Consider the following 17,774-nt stretch of genomic DNA (forward strand, 5'->3'; position numbering starts at 1 on the left):
CTAAAACCACCAGCTGCTCCCAGTTCACACACGTGACCCCGCCGCTCCGGGTTTCCATCCCGGGTAGTGCCCTAACGTCCTTTCCCTGACACTACCGGTCTGCGAGTCTGTGCCCCGTCCCCAGCGCACGAGGCTGTTGCTCACAGGCAGTGTAGGATCCCCATGGCCAGGCTGCCTCCCACTGCCGTTTATCCTCCGATATCTGCTTGCAGAATCATGGCTCCCTGCTTCAAACCTCGAAACCAGCCGCCTGCGATATTGTTTGTAGAGATCCAGATCTATTTTCTTACATTTCAGGCTGATTTCGTGGGTGCTCAGAGTGGTCTGGTAGATATCCAGCTCAATTCCGGGGAACAGTTGGAAAAGGCTTCCCTACTCCTCTGCCATCTTTTCTCCAATCTAGATCTTTTATTTCTTTAGTTGGATTTATACTAGGTATCTTATTGTTGTTGGTACAGTTGCAAAGGAAATCAATTCCTTGATTTCTTTTTCTGCTGCCTAGTTACTGGTGTATAGAAATACAACAGATTTCTGTACATTGATTGTATATCCTGCAAATTTGCTGAATTCATGTATTCATTCTAGCAATTTTTTGGCAGTCTTTTGGATTTTTTGCATAGAGTATCATGTTGTCTGCACATAGTGATAGTCTGACATCTTTCATGCCAATTGCATGTCCTTTTTTCCTTTTTGTTGTCTGATTGCTGAGGCTAAGACTTCCAGATGTATGTTAAATAGTAATGGTGAGAGTGAACCTCCATCCTTGTCTTGTTCCTGACCATAGGGGAGAGGGTCTCAGTTTTTCTCCATTGGAGGTGATATTATCTGTGGGTTTTTTGTATATGGCCTTTATGAGGTTGAGGTTTGGTCCATCTATCCCTACTTTGGTGAGCATTTTTATCAGGAAAGGATGCTGTATTTTCTCAAATGCTTTTTCTGCACCTATTGAAAGGATCATATGGTTCTTATTTTTTCATTTATTAATAAGGTGTATCATGTTGATTGATTTACAGATATTGAACCAGCCCCTACTGTCCAAGAATAAATCCCACTTGATTGGGATGATTAAATCTTTTAAAGTATTGTGGAATGTGAATTGCTAGTATTTTATAAAGAATTTTTGCATCAATGTTCATCATGGATATTGGCCTGTAATTTTCCTTTAAACTGAGGTCTTTGTCTGGTTTTGGAATTAAGGTAATGGTGGCCTCATAGAATGAGTTTGGAAACTTTCCTTCCATTTCTGTTTTTTGGAATAGTTTGATGAAGAATAGGTGTTAACTCTTCTCTGAATGTCTGGTAGAATTCCCCTGGGAAGCCATCTGGCTCAGGACTTTTGTTTCTTGGGAAATTTTTGATTATTGATTCAATTTCTTTGCTGGTGAGGAGTCTGCTCAAATTTTCTATCTCTTCCTGTTTCAGTTTTGGTAGTTTGTAAGTTTCTAGGAATTTCTCCATTTCTTCCATGTTGCCCAGTTTGTTGGCATATAATTTTTCATAGTGTTCTCTTACAATTGTTTGTTTTTCTGTGATGTTGGTTGTGATCTCTCCTCTTTCATTCATGATTTTATCTATTTTGATTCTTTCTCTTTTCTTTTTGATAAATCTGGCTAGGAGTTTATCAATTTTATTAATTCTTTTGAAGAACCACCTCTTAGTTTCATTAATCCATTCTACTGGTTTTTATTCTATATCATTCATTTCTGCTGTACTGTTTATTATTTCTCTTCTCCTGACATTAGGTTTTATTTGCTGTTCCTTTTCTAGCTCCATTAGGTTTTTAAAAAAGATTTTATTTATTTATCTGACAGAGAGACACACAGCAAGAGAAGGAACACAGGCAGGCAGGAGTGGGAGAGGGAGAAGCAGGTTTCCCGCGGAGCAGGGAGGCCCATGCGAGACTCGATCTCAGGAGAAGGCAGACACTTAACAACTGAGCCACCCAGGCGCCCTGCCCCTTTAGGTTTTAACTTCAGGTTGTGTATTTGAGACTCTTCTTGCTTCTTGAGGTAGGCCTGTACTGCACTGTACTTCCCTCTTAGGACTGCTTTTGCTGCATCCCACAGGTTTTTGGTTGTTGTGCTTTCATTGATAGATCCCTTAATTATGATATAATGCCTTCCTTCATCTCTTATTAAAGTCTTTATTTTAAAATCTAGTTTGTCTGATATAACTATGTATATTCTAGCTTTCCTTTGCCATCCATTAGCATGATAAATGGTTCTCCATCCCCTCCCGTTCAATCTGCAGGTGTCTTTAGATCTAAAGTGAGTGTCTTGTAGGTAGCATATAGATGGATCTTGTTTTCTTATCCATTCTGATACTCTATGTCTTTTGGTTGGTGTGTTTGTTTGTTTGTTTGTTTTACATTCAGGGTGATTATTTAGAGATATGAATTTAGTTCCATTGTGTTACCTATAGACTTGCAATTTCTGGTGCTGTTCCCTGGTCCCTTCCAGTTTTTGTTACTTTTGGTCTTTTTTTCCCCCCCCCCACTCAAAGTGTCCCTCTTAAAATTTCTTGCAGGGCTGATTTAGAGCTCACAAACGCCTTTAGTTTTTGTTTATCTTGAAAACTCTTTAACTCGCCTTCTATTTGGAATGAGAGCCTTGCTGGTAAAGAATTATTGGCTGCATATTTTTCCCATTCAGCACATTAAATATTTCCTTCCACTCTTTTCTGTCCTGCCAAATCTCTGTGGACTGATCCACTGCAAACCTGACATGTCTTCCTTTGTAGGTTAAGAACCTTTTTTTTTCCCTTACTGTTTTCAGGATTCTTTCCTTATCTGTTTATTTTGTGAATTTGACTATGATATGCTTTGGCAGTGACTAGCTTTTGCTGAATATAACGGGAGTTCTCTGTGCTTCTTGGATTTTGATGTCTGTTTCCTTCCCCAGATTAGGGAAGTTTTCAGCTATAATTTGTTTGAATAAAGCTTCTGCCCGTTTCTCTCTCTCTTCATCTTCTGAGACTCCTATAATATGAATGTTATTATATTTCACTAATTTGCTGAGTTCTCTAAGTCTTCCTCCATGGTCTATTACCTTTCTTTCCCACTTCCTTTTGGCTGCATTGTTTTCCAAAATTTTGTCTTCTATATGACTGATTCGCTCCTCTACTTCATCCATCCTCATTTTTATGAGCTCCATTTGTGTTTATATCTCAGTTATAGATTTTTAATTGCAGCCTGACTAGATTTTAGTTCTTTTATCTCTGTAGTAAGGGATTCTCTAGTGTCTTCTATGCTTTTGTCAAGCCCAACTAATATCCTTATAATCGTTGTTTTAAATTCTACTTCAGACATCTTACTTATACCTGTATTGACTAAATCCCTGGTCATGATCTTCTTTGGGGGTGAATTCCTCCATCTAGTCATTTTGTCCAAGAAAGAAAAGAAGTAAGAGAAACAACACCACCACCAACAAAAACAACAAACAACAAATAACAATGAAACAAAAAAGCAAAAACCAAAGAAAAAGAAAAAAAACAAAAATAAAAACACAAAACAAGACAACCAAAAAAACCTAGATCCTGGGTGTGTTTTGGACTACTTGTTAAAAGAATCTAGATCCCCCAATTTTTTTTTAAGATTTTATTTATTTATTTGACAGAGAGAGACACAGCAAGAGCAGGAACACAAGCAGGGGAAGTGGGAGAAGGAGAAGCAGGTTTCCCGCCGTGCAGGGAGCCTGATATGGGGCTCAATTCCAGGACCCTGAGATCATGACCTGAGCCGAAGGCAGACGCTTAACGACTGAGCCACCCAGGCACCCCTAGATCCCAAAATTTTAAAAAATAATAAAATGGAAAGTAGACAAAAATATGCATACATATGAAAGTATACACATATATATTTTTTAAAATAATAAAAATTTAAAATAGAAATTGGAAAATACAAGAAAACAAATGGAAAAAATAATAAAAATAAAAGAAATAAAGAATAAAAGTAAAAAGGAAGGTCAATTCTACTTCCATTAGAGCTGTAGCTTTGCAGCACTCTATGGTTAATAAACTTGGTGAGAGCTAGGTGTTTGTACTGGTGTTCTTGGTGAGAGTGCCGTGCTGATTCCCAGGCTGACTTGTTTCAGTGGAAATGCTTCTCCAGATCACAGGGTGGGTGGGCCTTGGTGTAACTGGCTCTGGTCTCCAGTAGGTGGCGCTATTTTGCTCTCTGAAGGCTTTCAGCACTGATGGGTGGGATTAAAATGGCGGCACTCTGCTCTTTAGCATTGGAACTGCAGATTCATGCCCCCTACGCATCAGTGAGCCCACACAGAAAAATGATCAATCACCCTATTTGTTTCCCCAGTCTCCGTCTGGAACCTGCATTCACCCTGCCCCTGTCCAAGCCTTTTTATCTCCATATGTGACTGAGTTTCAAAACTCCAAACATCAGGGACACCCATGGTGCGGAACCACACTGTTCCTCCAAGAGAAGTTCTAACTATCTTTCCCAGCCCATCCCAGGAAAGCAGTCATAGGACCATGCAGTGGTTCACAGTTTATAGCCAAAACCTGGCACCAAGACCAGATGCTCTCTGTCACCTTCCCAGCTCCTATGCGTGGGAACAGTGCAGCACGTTGGTGCCACCTGTTCTTCCTGGGACCCAGGAGATCCTCAGACCACCCTGTCATTCCTGGGATTCTGCCCCTCTTCACCACCTTAGCATCTTTGATCCAGGCATGTCCTCCATGGGAGCAAACTTAAAAGTTCAGATTTTGTACTCCACTGCTTCTAATACCTTGTGGTAGCCTCCATTAGCAGGCTTCCTCCCTTCCGCCGCATCCACAGCTATGTCTCCCCCAAGTGAACTTCCACACCTCCTACCTACTAAAAGGTGGTCACTTTTCTACTTGTAGACTTGCAGTTTTTATTCTCTAAGGCCTCCAATTGACTTCTTGGTTGTTCAGAATAATTTGGTAACTATCTAGCTGTGTTTGAGGGCTGAGACAAGCTCTCAGGGTCCTCCTACACCTCTGGTGACAAATTCTTAGATATAACATCCAAAGCATAATCCACAAAAGAAAAAACTGGTAAGTTGGGTTTCATTAAAAATTATTTCTGCTTTATGAGAAACTTGGTTAAGTGAATGAAAAGACAAGCCATAGACTGGAAGAAAATCTATGCAAAACACTTATCTGATACAGGGCTGATATCTAAAATAGACAAACAAGCATCACTATCAATAATAGCAAAATTATAGAAAGAGCCCAAATGTCCATCAACTGATGAATGTGTAAAGAAGTGTGGTATATACATACAATGGAATATTACTCGGCCATCAAAAAGAATGAAATCTTGCCATTTGCAATAATGTGGGTGGAGCTAGAGTATATTATGCTAAGTGAAATAAATCAGTCAGATAAAGACAAATACCATATTATTTTACTCATATGTGGAATTTAAGAAACAAAACAGATGACTATAGGGGCACATAAATGAGAGAGGGGCAAACCAAAAACAGACTCTTAACTATAGAGCACTAACTGTGGTTGCTGGAGGGCAGGTGGGCAGGGGGATGGGCTAAATGGGTGAGGGTATTAAGGAGGGCACTAGTGATGAACACTGAGTGTTATATGTTAGTGAAAAATCACTAAATTTTGCTCCTGAAACCAATATTACAATATATGTTAACTAACTAGAATTTAAATAAAAACTTAAAACAAAAATCCAAGTTAAAATTTTATTTTTACCCTAGAAAGCTGAAATAAATATCTCTTACCCGGGGTGGGGGGGTGGAAAAAGAGAAGTAGTAGGATATTCTTTTAAAAAAATAGAAAAATAGTGAGGCACCCGGGTGGCTCAGTTGGTTAAGCCTCTGCCTTCGGCTCAGATCATGATCCTGGGGTCCTGCCTGGGATCAAGTCCCACATTGGTCTTCCCGCTCAGCGGGGAGTCTGCTTCTCCTTCTCCTTCTCCTTTTGCCTCTCTGCCCCTCCACTCCACACCTATGCTTGTGCTCTGTCTCTCAAATACATCTTAAAAAATAAAAATAGAAATAAAAATAAAATGGACAAAGAGCTCTTAAAATGCAATAATAGGAAAACAATCCAATGAAAAAGGGCAAAATATTTGAACAGACACCTCACCAAGAGATCTATACATGGCAAAAAAGAATATGAAAAGATGTTCAACATCATATACTATTAGGGAAATGAATTTTTTTTTTTTTGGTGGGCAGTAAAGCAAAGTTTATTGAGCAAGAGTACTGAGCAATAGTACAAAGCACCTGAAGAGGGAGGGTACCCGAGAAGGTTGCCCAGGAAATTAAAATTATAATAGAAATGTGATCACAGTGCAGACCTATTAGAATGGCTAAAATCCAAAACACAGACAGCACCAAATGATGGCAAAGAGAGCAACAAGAAAAACAAGAGCTCTCATTCATTGATAATAGAAATAAAAAAAAAATGGTACAGCCACTGTGAAAGACAATTTGACAGTTTCTTACAAAACTAAATGTACTCTTACCATGTAATCTACCAGTTGTGCTTTTTGGTAATTGCCCAAATTATTTGAAAAGTTATGTATACAAAACCTGCTCTCAAATGTTTATAGCAGCATCATTAATAACTGACAAAGTTGGGGGGGGCACCTGGGTGGCTCAGTCACTTAAGCGTCTGCCTTCAGCTCAGGTCCTGATCCCAGGGTCCAGGAATCAAGCCCTGAGTCAGGCTCCCTGCTCAGCGGGGTGTCTGCTTCTCCCTCTCCCTCTGCCCCTCCCACATTTGTGCTCTCTCAGGTGTGCTCTCTCTCTCTGAAATAAAAAAAAAATCTTAAAAAAATAATTGACAAAGCAGGGAGGAAGCCAAGATATCCTTCAATAGGTGAAAAGATAAAAGAAAGCTGTGGTAAATCCACACAGTGGAATCTTATTCAGCACTAAAAATAAGTGAGCTATCCCATCATGAAAAGACACAGAAGAACCCTAAATGCATACTGCTAAATGAAAGAAGCCAATCTGAAAATGCCACATACTGTATAATTTCAACAATAAAACATTCTGGAATAGGCAAAAATACAGAGACCATAAAAAGATCAATAGTTGCTAGGGGTTTGCAGTGTGGAAAGATGATGGAGGGATGAACAGGTGGTGCCCACAGACTTTTCTGGCAGTGACACTATTCTGCATGATAGTGTAATGATGGATTCATGTCATTATACATTTGTCAAAACCCACAGAATGCACAATACATTGGCTCACCAATCATATCAATGTATCTCACTAATGCAAATGTTAATAGTAGAGAAAACTGTATGCTGGCAAATTAGGGATATATGGGAACTCTGTACACATATTCAATTTTTCTTTAATCCTGACACTGCTTTAAAAATCAAGACTCTTCATATAAAAAACTGACCCAGGGTCCCCCAGATTATTTTTAATTGAAGAAGTACAAAGGCTGCATCCTTGCTCTTTAGGAAAGTCAATGGGAACATCTACATAAAACACCACACTTCTAGGACATTCCAGAAGCTTTCATTGGAAAATCCTCCAAAAGAATAAAATTTGGACTATGTCCAGGGTTACAAATTCCCAGGTTTGGTAATTCTGTAGAGGGACTTAAAGGACTCAGCATATAGTCATACTCATGGCTAGTATTTACTTTAGTCAAAGAATATAAAGCAAAATCTGCAAAGGGAAAAATACATGGGATGAAGTCTAGAGGAAGCTAGGTGAAAGCTTACAAGAGTTCTCCCTTAGAAGAGTCACACAGGACACAACTAATTCCTCCAGCAAGAACTTTTAACAACACATGTGAAATTTTGTCTACCATGGAAGCTCTTGAGACTCAGTGCCCTAGGTTTTTATTGGGGGCTGTACAGAGGCACCCACTACTAAGCATATACCAAAATTCCAGACTCCCAGTAGAAAATAAGATGTTCAACATAAACCACATTGTTTGTACAGGCAGTCTAGGCACAGTGAGTCACTCTTACCATTTAGGGAAAATTTTATATCTGCGTAAGAAACTGTTCACTAGCCAAGTTCCCAGATACAAGCCAAGAGCTAATCTTGTAGTCAGATTTTTCTAATCATAGTAGACTTGGCCTATTATGTTAACTCTTTTCTGCTCAGGAACCTGACCCAGAATATATGCAAAAGGAAGGAAACAAAAGAATGCAGAAGGAAAATGACAGAAGACCCCAGACTATTCCAGTTCAAGGAAGAAAAGTAGTCCTTCACCTTTTCAATACTAAGTCTATTCACCACTGAGGTTCCTGACTCATCAATTTGAAACACCTCACATGATGTAATGGATATTCACCAAAGCACGTATCAGGAGATAAGCTTCAGCTTTGTCACAATCTGTGTAACCTTGGACAAGATGATTTCTAAGAACTTTCCTAGCTCATGTCAGACCTTATTCATTTGAGTGTCTCATTTTATACTTGAATCTAAAATATCTCCATCTTTTACTGGATCTATTATCCAACACAAGGATCTATCCATTAAAAAGTTATATTTTTTAAGGGTCTATTTATTTTAGAGAAAGAGAGAGAGAGAGAGAACCCATGTGACTGGGGGGGAAGGGCAGAGGGAGAGGAAGAGAGAGAATCTGAAGGATGCTCTTTGCCCAGTGCAGAGCTCAATCCCATGACCCTAAGATCACGATCTGAGCTGAAATCAAGAGTCTGATGCTTAACTCACTGAGCCACCCAGGTGCCCTGCCATTGAAAACAGTTTAAAATCAGTTAGTTCCTTCCCTTCCTTCTCCAGTGCCACTCTTGTGACTTAGACCCTCTCCCCTAGATCATTGCAATAGTTCCCTAAACTGGTTTTCTTGCTTCCAGTCTGTCAGGGGTCTAATTCATCTTACAACCTCAGACAGTTCAAGCTTCTTAAAACAGAATTCCACTCATATTGCTTTCACTACCAAAAGTGCTCAATGATCCTCCCAGGCCCGAGAGAATTCAATACAAACTCCTGAGACTGTTACTCCATAATATGACCTCAACTTCCCTGATCCTATCTTGTCTTTCACTACTCTCCAAAAGCAATGAAAATTCTGGTTAAATGTCCCCAAACGTACTCCATGTTTTCTATTCTTGGGACCATTTCCCTCCATGTGAGAGGTCCATTTCTCCATTTCTATCAAAGGCTTTACCTTTTGTTGAATGGGCACCACTATGGTGCCAGGGCAAATCTCCACATCCAGATGTAAGGTTTTTATTCTCCAGACACCTTCCCACCCCTACACGGACACCACATACACATTCATGTTACAGTATGTAAAAATTCTACTTGTTTAAGTGTCATGTGTATTCTTATTTTAGCATTCCAATTATAAGCTGCAGAAGGACAGGAAGTATGTCTCATTGACTTTGTAGTCCTGTTGCACCCAGCATAATGCCTGGCATGTGGTATGCACTCATGGAATAGTGGCTTATTTGAACTGAAGTCACTGAAAGTCCATTAAAAAAAAAGGTAATGTTGGAATATCTTGGGAAAAATGTAGAAGACCTGCTCCTGATCTACCAAATACAACACTAGTTTAACTTTATCCTCATGTGGATTATGGAATCAGAAACATAGAACTGAAAGGGACTCTGGAGATCACTGAGTACCACTCTTCCTTTGACAGAAAGGGAAAATGAGGCCAAGAAAACAATATGTTCTCCAAAGTCACACCATGAAAGATAAGAAATAACAAGTGTTGGAGAGGATGTGAAGAAAAAGGAACCCTCATCTACTGTTGGTGGGAATGTAAACTTGGGCAGCTACTATGGAAAACAGTATGGAGGTTCGTCAAAAAATTAAAATTAAAGAATTACGATATGACCCAGTAATTCTACTACTGGGTATTTATACAAAGAAAATGAAAACACTAATTCAAAAATATATATGCACTCCTATCTTTATTGCAGCATTTACAACAGCTAAGATATGGAAGCAACTTAAATATTCATTGATAGATGAATGGATAAGGAAGATGTAGATATTGGGATATTAGACAGGCATGAAAAATGATGAGCTCTTACCGTTTGCGACAATATGGATGGCCCTAGAGGGTATTATGCTAAGTGAAGTAAGTCAAACTGAAAAAGATTAATACCATATAATTTTACTAATATGTGGAATCTAAGAAGCAAAACAAATGAATGAACAAACAAAAAGTAGAATGAGACTATAAATACAGAGAAAAAACTGATGGGGGTGGACAAAATATGTGAAAGGGAGTGAGAGATACAGACTTCTAGTTATGGGATGAATAAGTCACAGGAATAAAAGGCACAGTGTCAGGAGTATAGTCAATAATATTGTAATAGTCTTGTATGGTGAAATTTTATTTTCTCAAACTTGCATTTTATTGCTTACATAAACACGATTTATGTATTAAATTATTTATTCTAATGTCCAAAACACAAACAACAACAAAAATGTCACACGGTGAGTTAGAGGAGGAGCTGCCTTGAGAACTCAAGGCTCCTGAGTTCCAGGCAAAGATTTTAACTGTAAGTACTACTATTATAGTGGATCCCTCCTGAGGCAGGGCAGGAAGAGAGCCTTGGAATAGGAAGATGCCAATGTTACCAAGACACAGCCGGCAAAGGAAGATGGGAACAGCTTTTTGAACATACCTCCTGTAACTGAGATTCTTTCTTTTTGGAAGATAGATGTAAGTGCCGATCCAGCAAGGAATAAAACCTCTCACCATCCTTTTCAAATTTTTTTTTCCGCTCCTACATGTGGGAGAGAAAGCACACATTAAGATATCTATATAAGTTTTTAATTCACTATGCTCAGAATTAAGAATGAAAGATGCAGTGTCAGGATTCATCTCTCTAGCCTCTGGGAAGAACACAGAAAGAATTTGCTTTAGCACTGGTCTCAGCAGTTTCAATTTCCTCAAATATAACCCTGAATCATTCCACCTACACAAACGGCAATTGTTATTAGTATACCTGAAGGCTCTGGGAGCTGCTGCTCCAAAAATGACACTTAAAATGGGCCTGTACACTTGTTACTTTTTCTTCTTCCCAGTATTTTTCTTATTTTTTTCACATGCATTAACTACTCCCTCATTTTTTTCAAAGGAGAAAGAAGGAACACAGTGGTGAATTCAATATATGCCTTTAGAAGTCATATACAGATTGAGGGAAAAGATGGTGGAGGAGTAGGGGACCCTATTCGAACCAGTCCCCAGAATTGAGCTGGATATCTACCAGACCACTCTGTGAACACCCATGAAATCAGCCTGAGATGTAAGAAGATACATCTGGATCTCTACAAACAAAATATCGCAGGTGTCTGGTTTGGAGGTAGGAAGCGGGGAACTGTGATTCTGCAGGCAAATATCGGAGGATAAATGGAAGGCGGAGGGAGCCGAGCCATGTGAGCGACAGCCTCCCATGCTGAGGACAGAGCACCAGGCCTCCTTTCTTTCTTGTCTATTAATTGGTCTTCTAGATCACTAATTCATTCTTCTGCCTCACTTACCCTAGCTGTTAGATTATCTAGATTAGATTGGATCTCACTGCTTGCATTTTTAAGTTCTGCCAATTCAGCTTTCATTTCTCCCCTTAGAGACTCTATGTTGCCATTAATGGATTTCTCCATTCTAGCTATGGTCTTCACGATTGCTAGTCTGAATTCCATCTCCGACATCTTGATTATATCTGAATCCATTTGTAAATCTGTGGCATAAATCATATTCTCTGAGTCTTTCCTATTTTGGGGGTTCCTCCTCCTAGTCATTCTGTTGAGGGGTGGTTGAGGGAATGTATAGAGTCCAAATTATTGACTAGAACCCAAGCAAGATGCACCTGTTTTCTAGGGACCTTAGGGTTGCTGGCTTCTTGTTTTCCCTGCCTGTCTTCTGGGAGAGGGGCCTGCCACACTGTTACTCAGGCAACCCTGTTTGGGCAGAGTTGCCCTGCCCCCCTGTGGCAGGGCATGAACTCAGTGGGAACCGGTTTTTTGCGGCTTTTTTTCTCTGGCGACTTTCCCTGGTGACTTTCTGCATATCTTCCGAGAGTCAGAGCAGAAGAGACCGTATCCAACCCTCTGCCTCAGAGCAGAGAGATTGCAGTCTGTTCTTCAGTGAGCTCTCCAGGCTACAGTTTCTCCGTTTCTGTCTGTGCTGCTATAAACTGCAGCGTCCTGGGTTATGCACCCTTCCACAGTGCTCCCAGTCCTGCCTCCAGGTTGGGGCACGTCTCTGCCCTTTGTGCTTCTAAAACCACCAGCCACTCCTAGTTTGCACGCGTGACCCCACCGCTGTGGTTTCTGTCCAGGAAGCTGCCCTAAAGTCCTTTCCCCACCCATACCAGTTTGCGAGTCTGTGCCGCATCCCTAGCGTGGGAGGTTATCGCTCACCAGCGGTGTAGGATCCCCACAGCCAGGCTGCTTCCTGGTGCTGTTTATACTCTGATATCTGTCCATGGAATCATGGCTCCCCAGTTCGAACCTCGAAACCAACCACCTGCAATCTTCTGTTTGTAGAGATCCAGATCTATCTTCTTACATCTCAGGCTGATTTCATGGGTGTTCCCAGAGTGGTCTGGTAGATACCCAGCTCAATTCCAGGGACCAGTGGAATAGGGTCCCCTACTCCTCCACCATCTTTTCCAAATCCCCTGAATACCCAACTTTTATATCAACATGGATGAGACTGGAGGAGATTATGCTAACTGCAATAAGTCAAGCAGAGAAAGGTTTCACTTATTTGTGAAACATAAGGAATAGCATGGATGACATTAGGAGAAGGAAGGGAAAAATGAAGGGGGGGGAAATTGGAGGGGGAGACGGACCATGAGAAACTCTGGACTCTGAGAAACAAACTGAGGGTTTTAGAGGGGAAGAGTGTGGGGTGAAGAGTTAACCTGGTGATGGGTATTAAGGAGGGCATGCACTGCATGGAGCACTGGGTGTTATACGAAAACAATGACGTGTGGATCTCTACATCAAAAACTAATGATGTGTGGTGACTAATATAACAATAAAATAAAATTTAAAAATAAAAGTCATATACAATGCATTTAGACAGACTAATACTAAGTAAAACTTTTCCAAGGCAATAGGAACCTTGGACTGTCTCTATATATGATGAGTTCTTTGATACTGTTTAAGCATTTTACTACTGCCCTATTAAAAGATGATGTTACAAAGGAGGAAACAATCCTGGAAAGTGTAGCCAGAAAGCAAGAGACAAAAAGCTTTATGGGGGATGGAGGACTCAGCCGTCACTCTCCTTAAGTATGAAATTTAATTAAGTTCTCTGCCTCAGCACAACTGGAAGTCACACAGCTCCAAAGGAGCATTAACAATGCTCATATGTCACACACGAATGCTGACACACTGCAATCCTCTCAACACCATGCTGAGAAATTCATGTAAAGGGCCTGTGTTGTGTCATAGTAAATCCAAATTCACTGAGCACCTACAGAGTGCCAGTTACTAGAAGAGGCACAGCAAGAGACACACAGGCAAAAAGAAAAAAAAAAAACTCACACATGATTTATTTCTAGAGGCAATCTGTTCCTGGGCAGGAAGCCAGGACCAAGCTCACTGACCTCTGACCTGGAAGGAAAGTGTTTTTTCCCAAGATAAAGAAGCAGAGAGGAAACTAACATTAACTGAGGCCCACAGCAGGTCAGGCAGTGAAGTAGGTACTTATAATCCATTATTTCATTTAGTCTTCACAACCCTGAGAAGTAGCTATTGTAAAGGAACCTAAGGTTCAAAAAAATGAACTAACTTGTCCAAGGTCATATAATATATAGATCTATTGGATTTCTTCCACATAGTCATATAGAGCCCAGATGATCATGAGAGGAATTACACTCAGGAGGCCTGTAAATAACCAGGAAACCTTGTGAATAAAACTCAAGTAGGTCTATAGCCCTAGCCCACACTCATACCAAATCACATGAGATAGAAATTTTCCCACAAAACATAGGTAAGACACACCATTCCTCCAGCAGGTGAATCTATTTAAAGTAGCAATTCTTTGAAGAAAGCATTAGACCAGAAAATGTCAGTGAATTCTCTAAGAACAGATAAAGTTCTGTTGGTCACTTCCTCCTCCAATTCAATTTTTAAAATAAAAACTATAAAATGTAATTCACATATAAAATTCATCCTTTAAAGTGAACAATTCAAGGTTTTTAGTGTATTTACAAAGTTGTGCAACCATCACTGCTGTCTAATTCCAGAATATTTCCATCACCTAAGAAAAACCCTATACCTATTAGTAGTCATTCCCCCCTTCTCCTAATACTCCCCTCAAAAGCCAAAATTTAACTTTTGTCTCTGTGTATTTGTATACTCTAGAGGTTTCATATAATTCTAGTCATACAATATGTGACCATTTGTGCCTGTCTTGTTACACTTAACATGTTTTCAAGATTCATTCATGTTGTAGCATGTATCAGTACTTCATTCCTTTTTATGGCTGAATAATATTTGATTGTATGGATATACCACATTTTCTTTATAAATTCACATTGATGGACATTTGGGTTATTTCCATTTCCTCAGCAATTATGAATAATGCTGCTGTGAACATTCATGTACAAGATTTTCTGTGGTCATATTTTCAATTCATTTGGGCATATATATATATATATATATATATATATATATATATGCAGTGGAACTGCTGAGTGATATGACAACTCTATGTTTAACTATCTAAGGAACTACCAAACTGTTTTCCAAAGCAGGAGTACCATTTTACATTGTCAACAGCAATGAATGAGAGTTCCAATTTCTGAACATCCTTACCAACCCTTATGTGACTTTTTGGTTACAAATAACCTATTGGGTGTTAACTTGCATTCACTGTAGTTTGACTTGCATTTCCTAAATGACTAATGATGTCTTTTCATGTGTTTATTGACCCTTTGTGTATACATGTATATACACTCACATATATATATTCTTCAACAAAATGTTTATTGAATTATTTTGCCCATTTGTAAATTTTTTTTTTATCTTTATATTTTCAAGTTACAAGAATTTGTTATATAACTCTGAATACTAGCTGTGGTGTATTTTCTCCCATTCTTTGGGTTGTTCTGGCACTTTATTGGTAGTGTCCTTTGAAACATGAACATTTTTAATTTTGTGAAGTTCAATCAGCCTATTTTCTTCAATTTCTTGTGTTTTTGGTGTCATATCTCAGAAAATGTTGCCCGATCAAAGTTCATGAAGATTTATAGCTGTGTTTTTTTCCAATAACTTTATATTTTTTGGTTTTAATTTTTGAATGCAGTGTGATATAGGGCTCCAACTTCATTCTTTTGCATATGGATAACCAGTAGTCTCAGAACCATTTGTTCTAAAGACTATTCTTTCCGTATTAAATTGTTTTGGCATTCTCAGAAAATATCAATCAGCCATAAATGTATAGGTTTATTTCTGGACTCTCAGTTCTATTCTATTCATTTATATGTCTATCTTCATGTCACAACCACACTGTCTTGATTACTTTGTAGTAAGTTCTGAAATTAAAGACTGTAACTCTTTTTTTTTTTTTCAATATTTCCTTTTCTATTCTGGTCTTCTGTGTGGATTTTGGGTCACTTTATCAATCTGAAAAATGGCCAGCTGAAATTTTGGTACAGATGACACTGAATCTGTAGATCAATTCTGTGACTATACTATCTTAACAATATGAAGGCTGATTCATGAACACAAGATGTGTTTCTATTTATCCTTCTATTTATTTAGGTCTTGGTTAATTTATTCCATTAACGTTTTGTACTTTTCAACATATAACTCTTGCAATTTTTTGTTAATTTATACCTAAGTACTTTAATATTTTGATGCTACTGCAAAGGGGAATTTTTTATTTTAATTTTCAAATAATTTGTTAATAGTGTATAGAAATATAATTTATTTTTGTATATTGATTTTGTATCCTGCAACCTTGATGAACCCCTTTACTATTCCAATAGTGTGTGTGTGTGTGTGTGTGTGTGTGTGTGTTTGTACCTTAGGATTCTATATTTAAAATGAAGTAATCAGCAAACACAGATAGTTTTAACTTCTTCCTTTCCAATCTTGGCTAATTATCCTGGCTAGAACCCCCAGCATAATGTTAAATAAAAGTGCCAAGAGTGGACATCCTTGATTTCTTGAGATTAGAGGGAAGGGTTATAGTCTTTCACTTATGTATATGATGTTAGTAATGGGTTTTTTATATTTCTCAATTATCAGGTTGAGAAAGTTCCCTTCCATTCCTAGTTTGTAAAATATTTTTATCATGATAGGGTGTTGGATTTTGTCAAAAGCCTTCTTTGTCTTGAAATGTTCAAGTACTTTTGTCCTGTAATCTATTAATATAGTATACAGTATTGATTGATTTTTTTGGATGTTAAACCAACCATGCATTCCAGGGACAGATCTCACTTGATTATGGTATATACTTATTTTAATATGCTGATGGATTTGGTTTGCTTGTATTTTGCTGAGAACCTTTACATCTATAGAGTAGTACACTCTTATCCACAATTTTGCTTTCCACAGTCTCAGTTACTAAAGTCCACCAAAGTCTGCAAGAAGATCCTCTTTCTAATGTAACATCAGAAGGTCAATAGTAGTCTAAAGATGTCTCAATGCTTATGTCATTCATGTCACTTCATCTGACCACACAGGAATTTTATCATTTCACATTAGCAAAAGAAGGATAAGTAGAGTACAAAAAGATACTTTGAGAGAAAGAGAAACCACATTGTTATAACTTTTATTATAGTATACTGTTACAATTGTTCTTTTTTATTTTTAGCTATTGTTGTTAATCTCTTACTGTGCCTAATTTATAAATATTATCATATGTATATATGTATAAGAAAAATATATATACATATACATACACACACATACAGCTTGGTACTAAAAATTTTATAGATACATATATGGCTTGGTACTACCCATGGTTTCGGGCATCCACTGGGGGGGGGGTCTTAGAATGTATTCCTCATAGATAAGGGGTAACTATTCATGAGCCATAGTAGCCTGTAATTTTGTTTTCTTGTTATGCCTTTAGTTTTGCTATCAGGGTAATATCTGCCTTATAGAATGAGTTAGGAGGTATTTCCACCTCTTCTGTTTTTGGAAGAGTTTGTAAAAGATAAGTGTCAATTCTTTAAACACTAGGTAGAATTCCCAGTGGGTCCAGTTGGTCCCAGGCTTTTCTTTTTTTTCTTTTTTAATTTTATTTTATTATGTTACATTAATCACCACACATTACATCGTTAGTTTTTGATGTAGTGTTCCACGATTCATTGTTTGCGCATAATACCCAGTGCTCCATTCAATATGTGCCCTCTTTAATACCCATCACCAGGCTAACCCATTCCCCCACCCCCTTCCCCTCTAGAACCCTCAGTTTGTTTCTCAGAGTCCATAGTCTCTCATGGTTCGTCTCCCCCTCCGATTTCCCCCCCTTCATTTTTCCCTTCCTACTATCTTCTTTTTTTTTTTTAACATATAATGTATTATTTGTTTCAGAGGTACAGGTCTGTGATTCAACAGTCTTACACAATTCACAGCACTCACCATAGCACAAATCCTCCCCAATGTCTATCACCCAGCCACCCCATCCCTCCCACCCCCCACCACTCCAGCAACCTTCAGTTTGTTTCCTGAGATTAAGAATTCCTCATATCAGTGAGATCATATAATACATGTCTTTCTCTGACTGACTTATTTCACTTAGCATAATACCCTCTAGTTTCATCCACTTCGTTGCAAATGGCAAGCAACAGCCAAACTATGGAAAGAGACAAGATGTCCATCAACAGATATATATATATATAT

General features: G+C 38.6%; 1 protein-coding gene across 3 annotated transcripts in view; it reads right to left on the reverse strand.

Annotated features, from left to right (window-relative positions):
* The window catches only part of OPHN1 (oligophrenin 1), a 498,955-nt gene that overhangs the window by 223,071 nt on the left and 258,110 nt on the right, over nt 1-17,774 (reverse strand). For all 3 annotated transcript variants that reach the window (XM_073885819.1, XM_025860816.2, XM_073885818.1), the window contains exon 6: nt 10,589-10,690. In XM_073885819.1, the coding sequence (XP_073741920.1) occupies nt 10,589-10,690 (102 nt within the window). The remainder of the gene's footprint in view (nt 1-10,588; nt 10,691-17,774) is intronic.

This window comes from Callorhinus ursinus, unplaced genomic scaffold (genome assembly GCF_003265705.2).
Source record: "Callorhinus ursinus isolate GAN/ISIS: 27379988/994484 unplaced genomic scaffold, GSC_fseal_2.0 scaffold66, whole genome shotgun sequence".
Classification (NCBI taxonomy): Eukaryota; Metazoa; Chordata; class Mammalia; order Carnivora; family Otariidae; genus Callorhinus; species Callorhinus ursinus.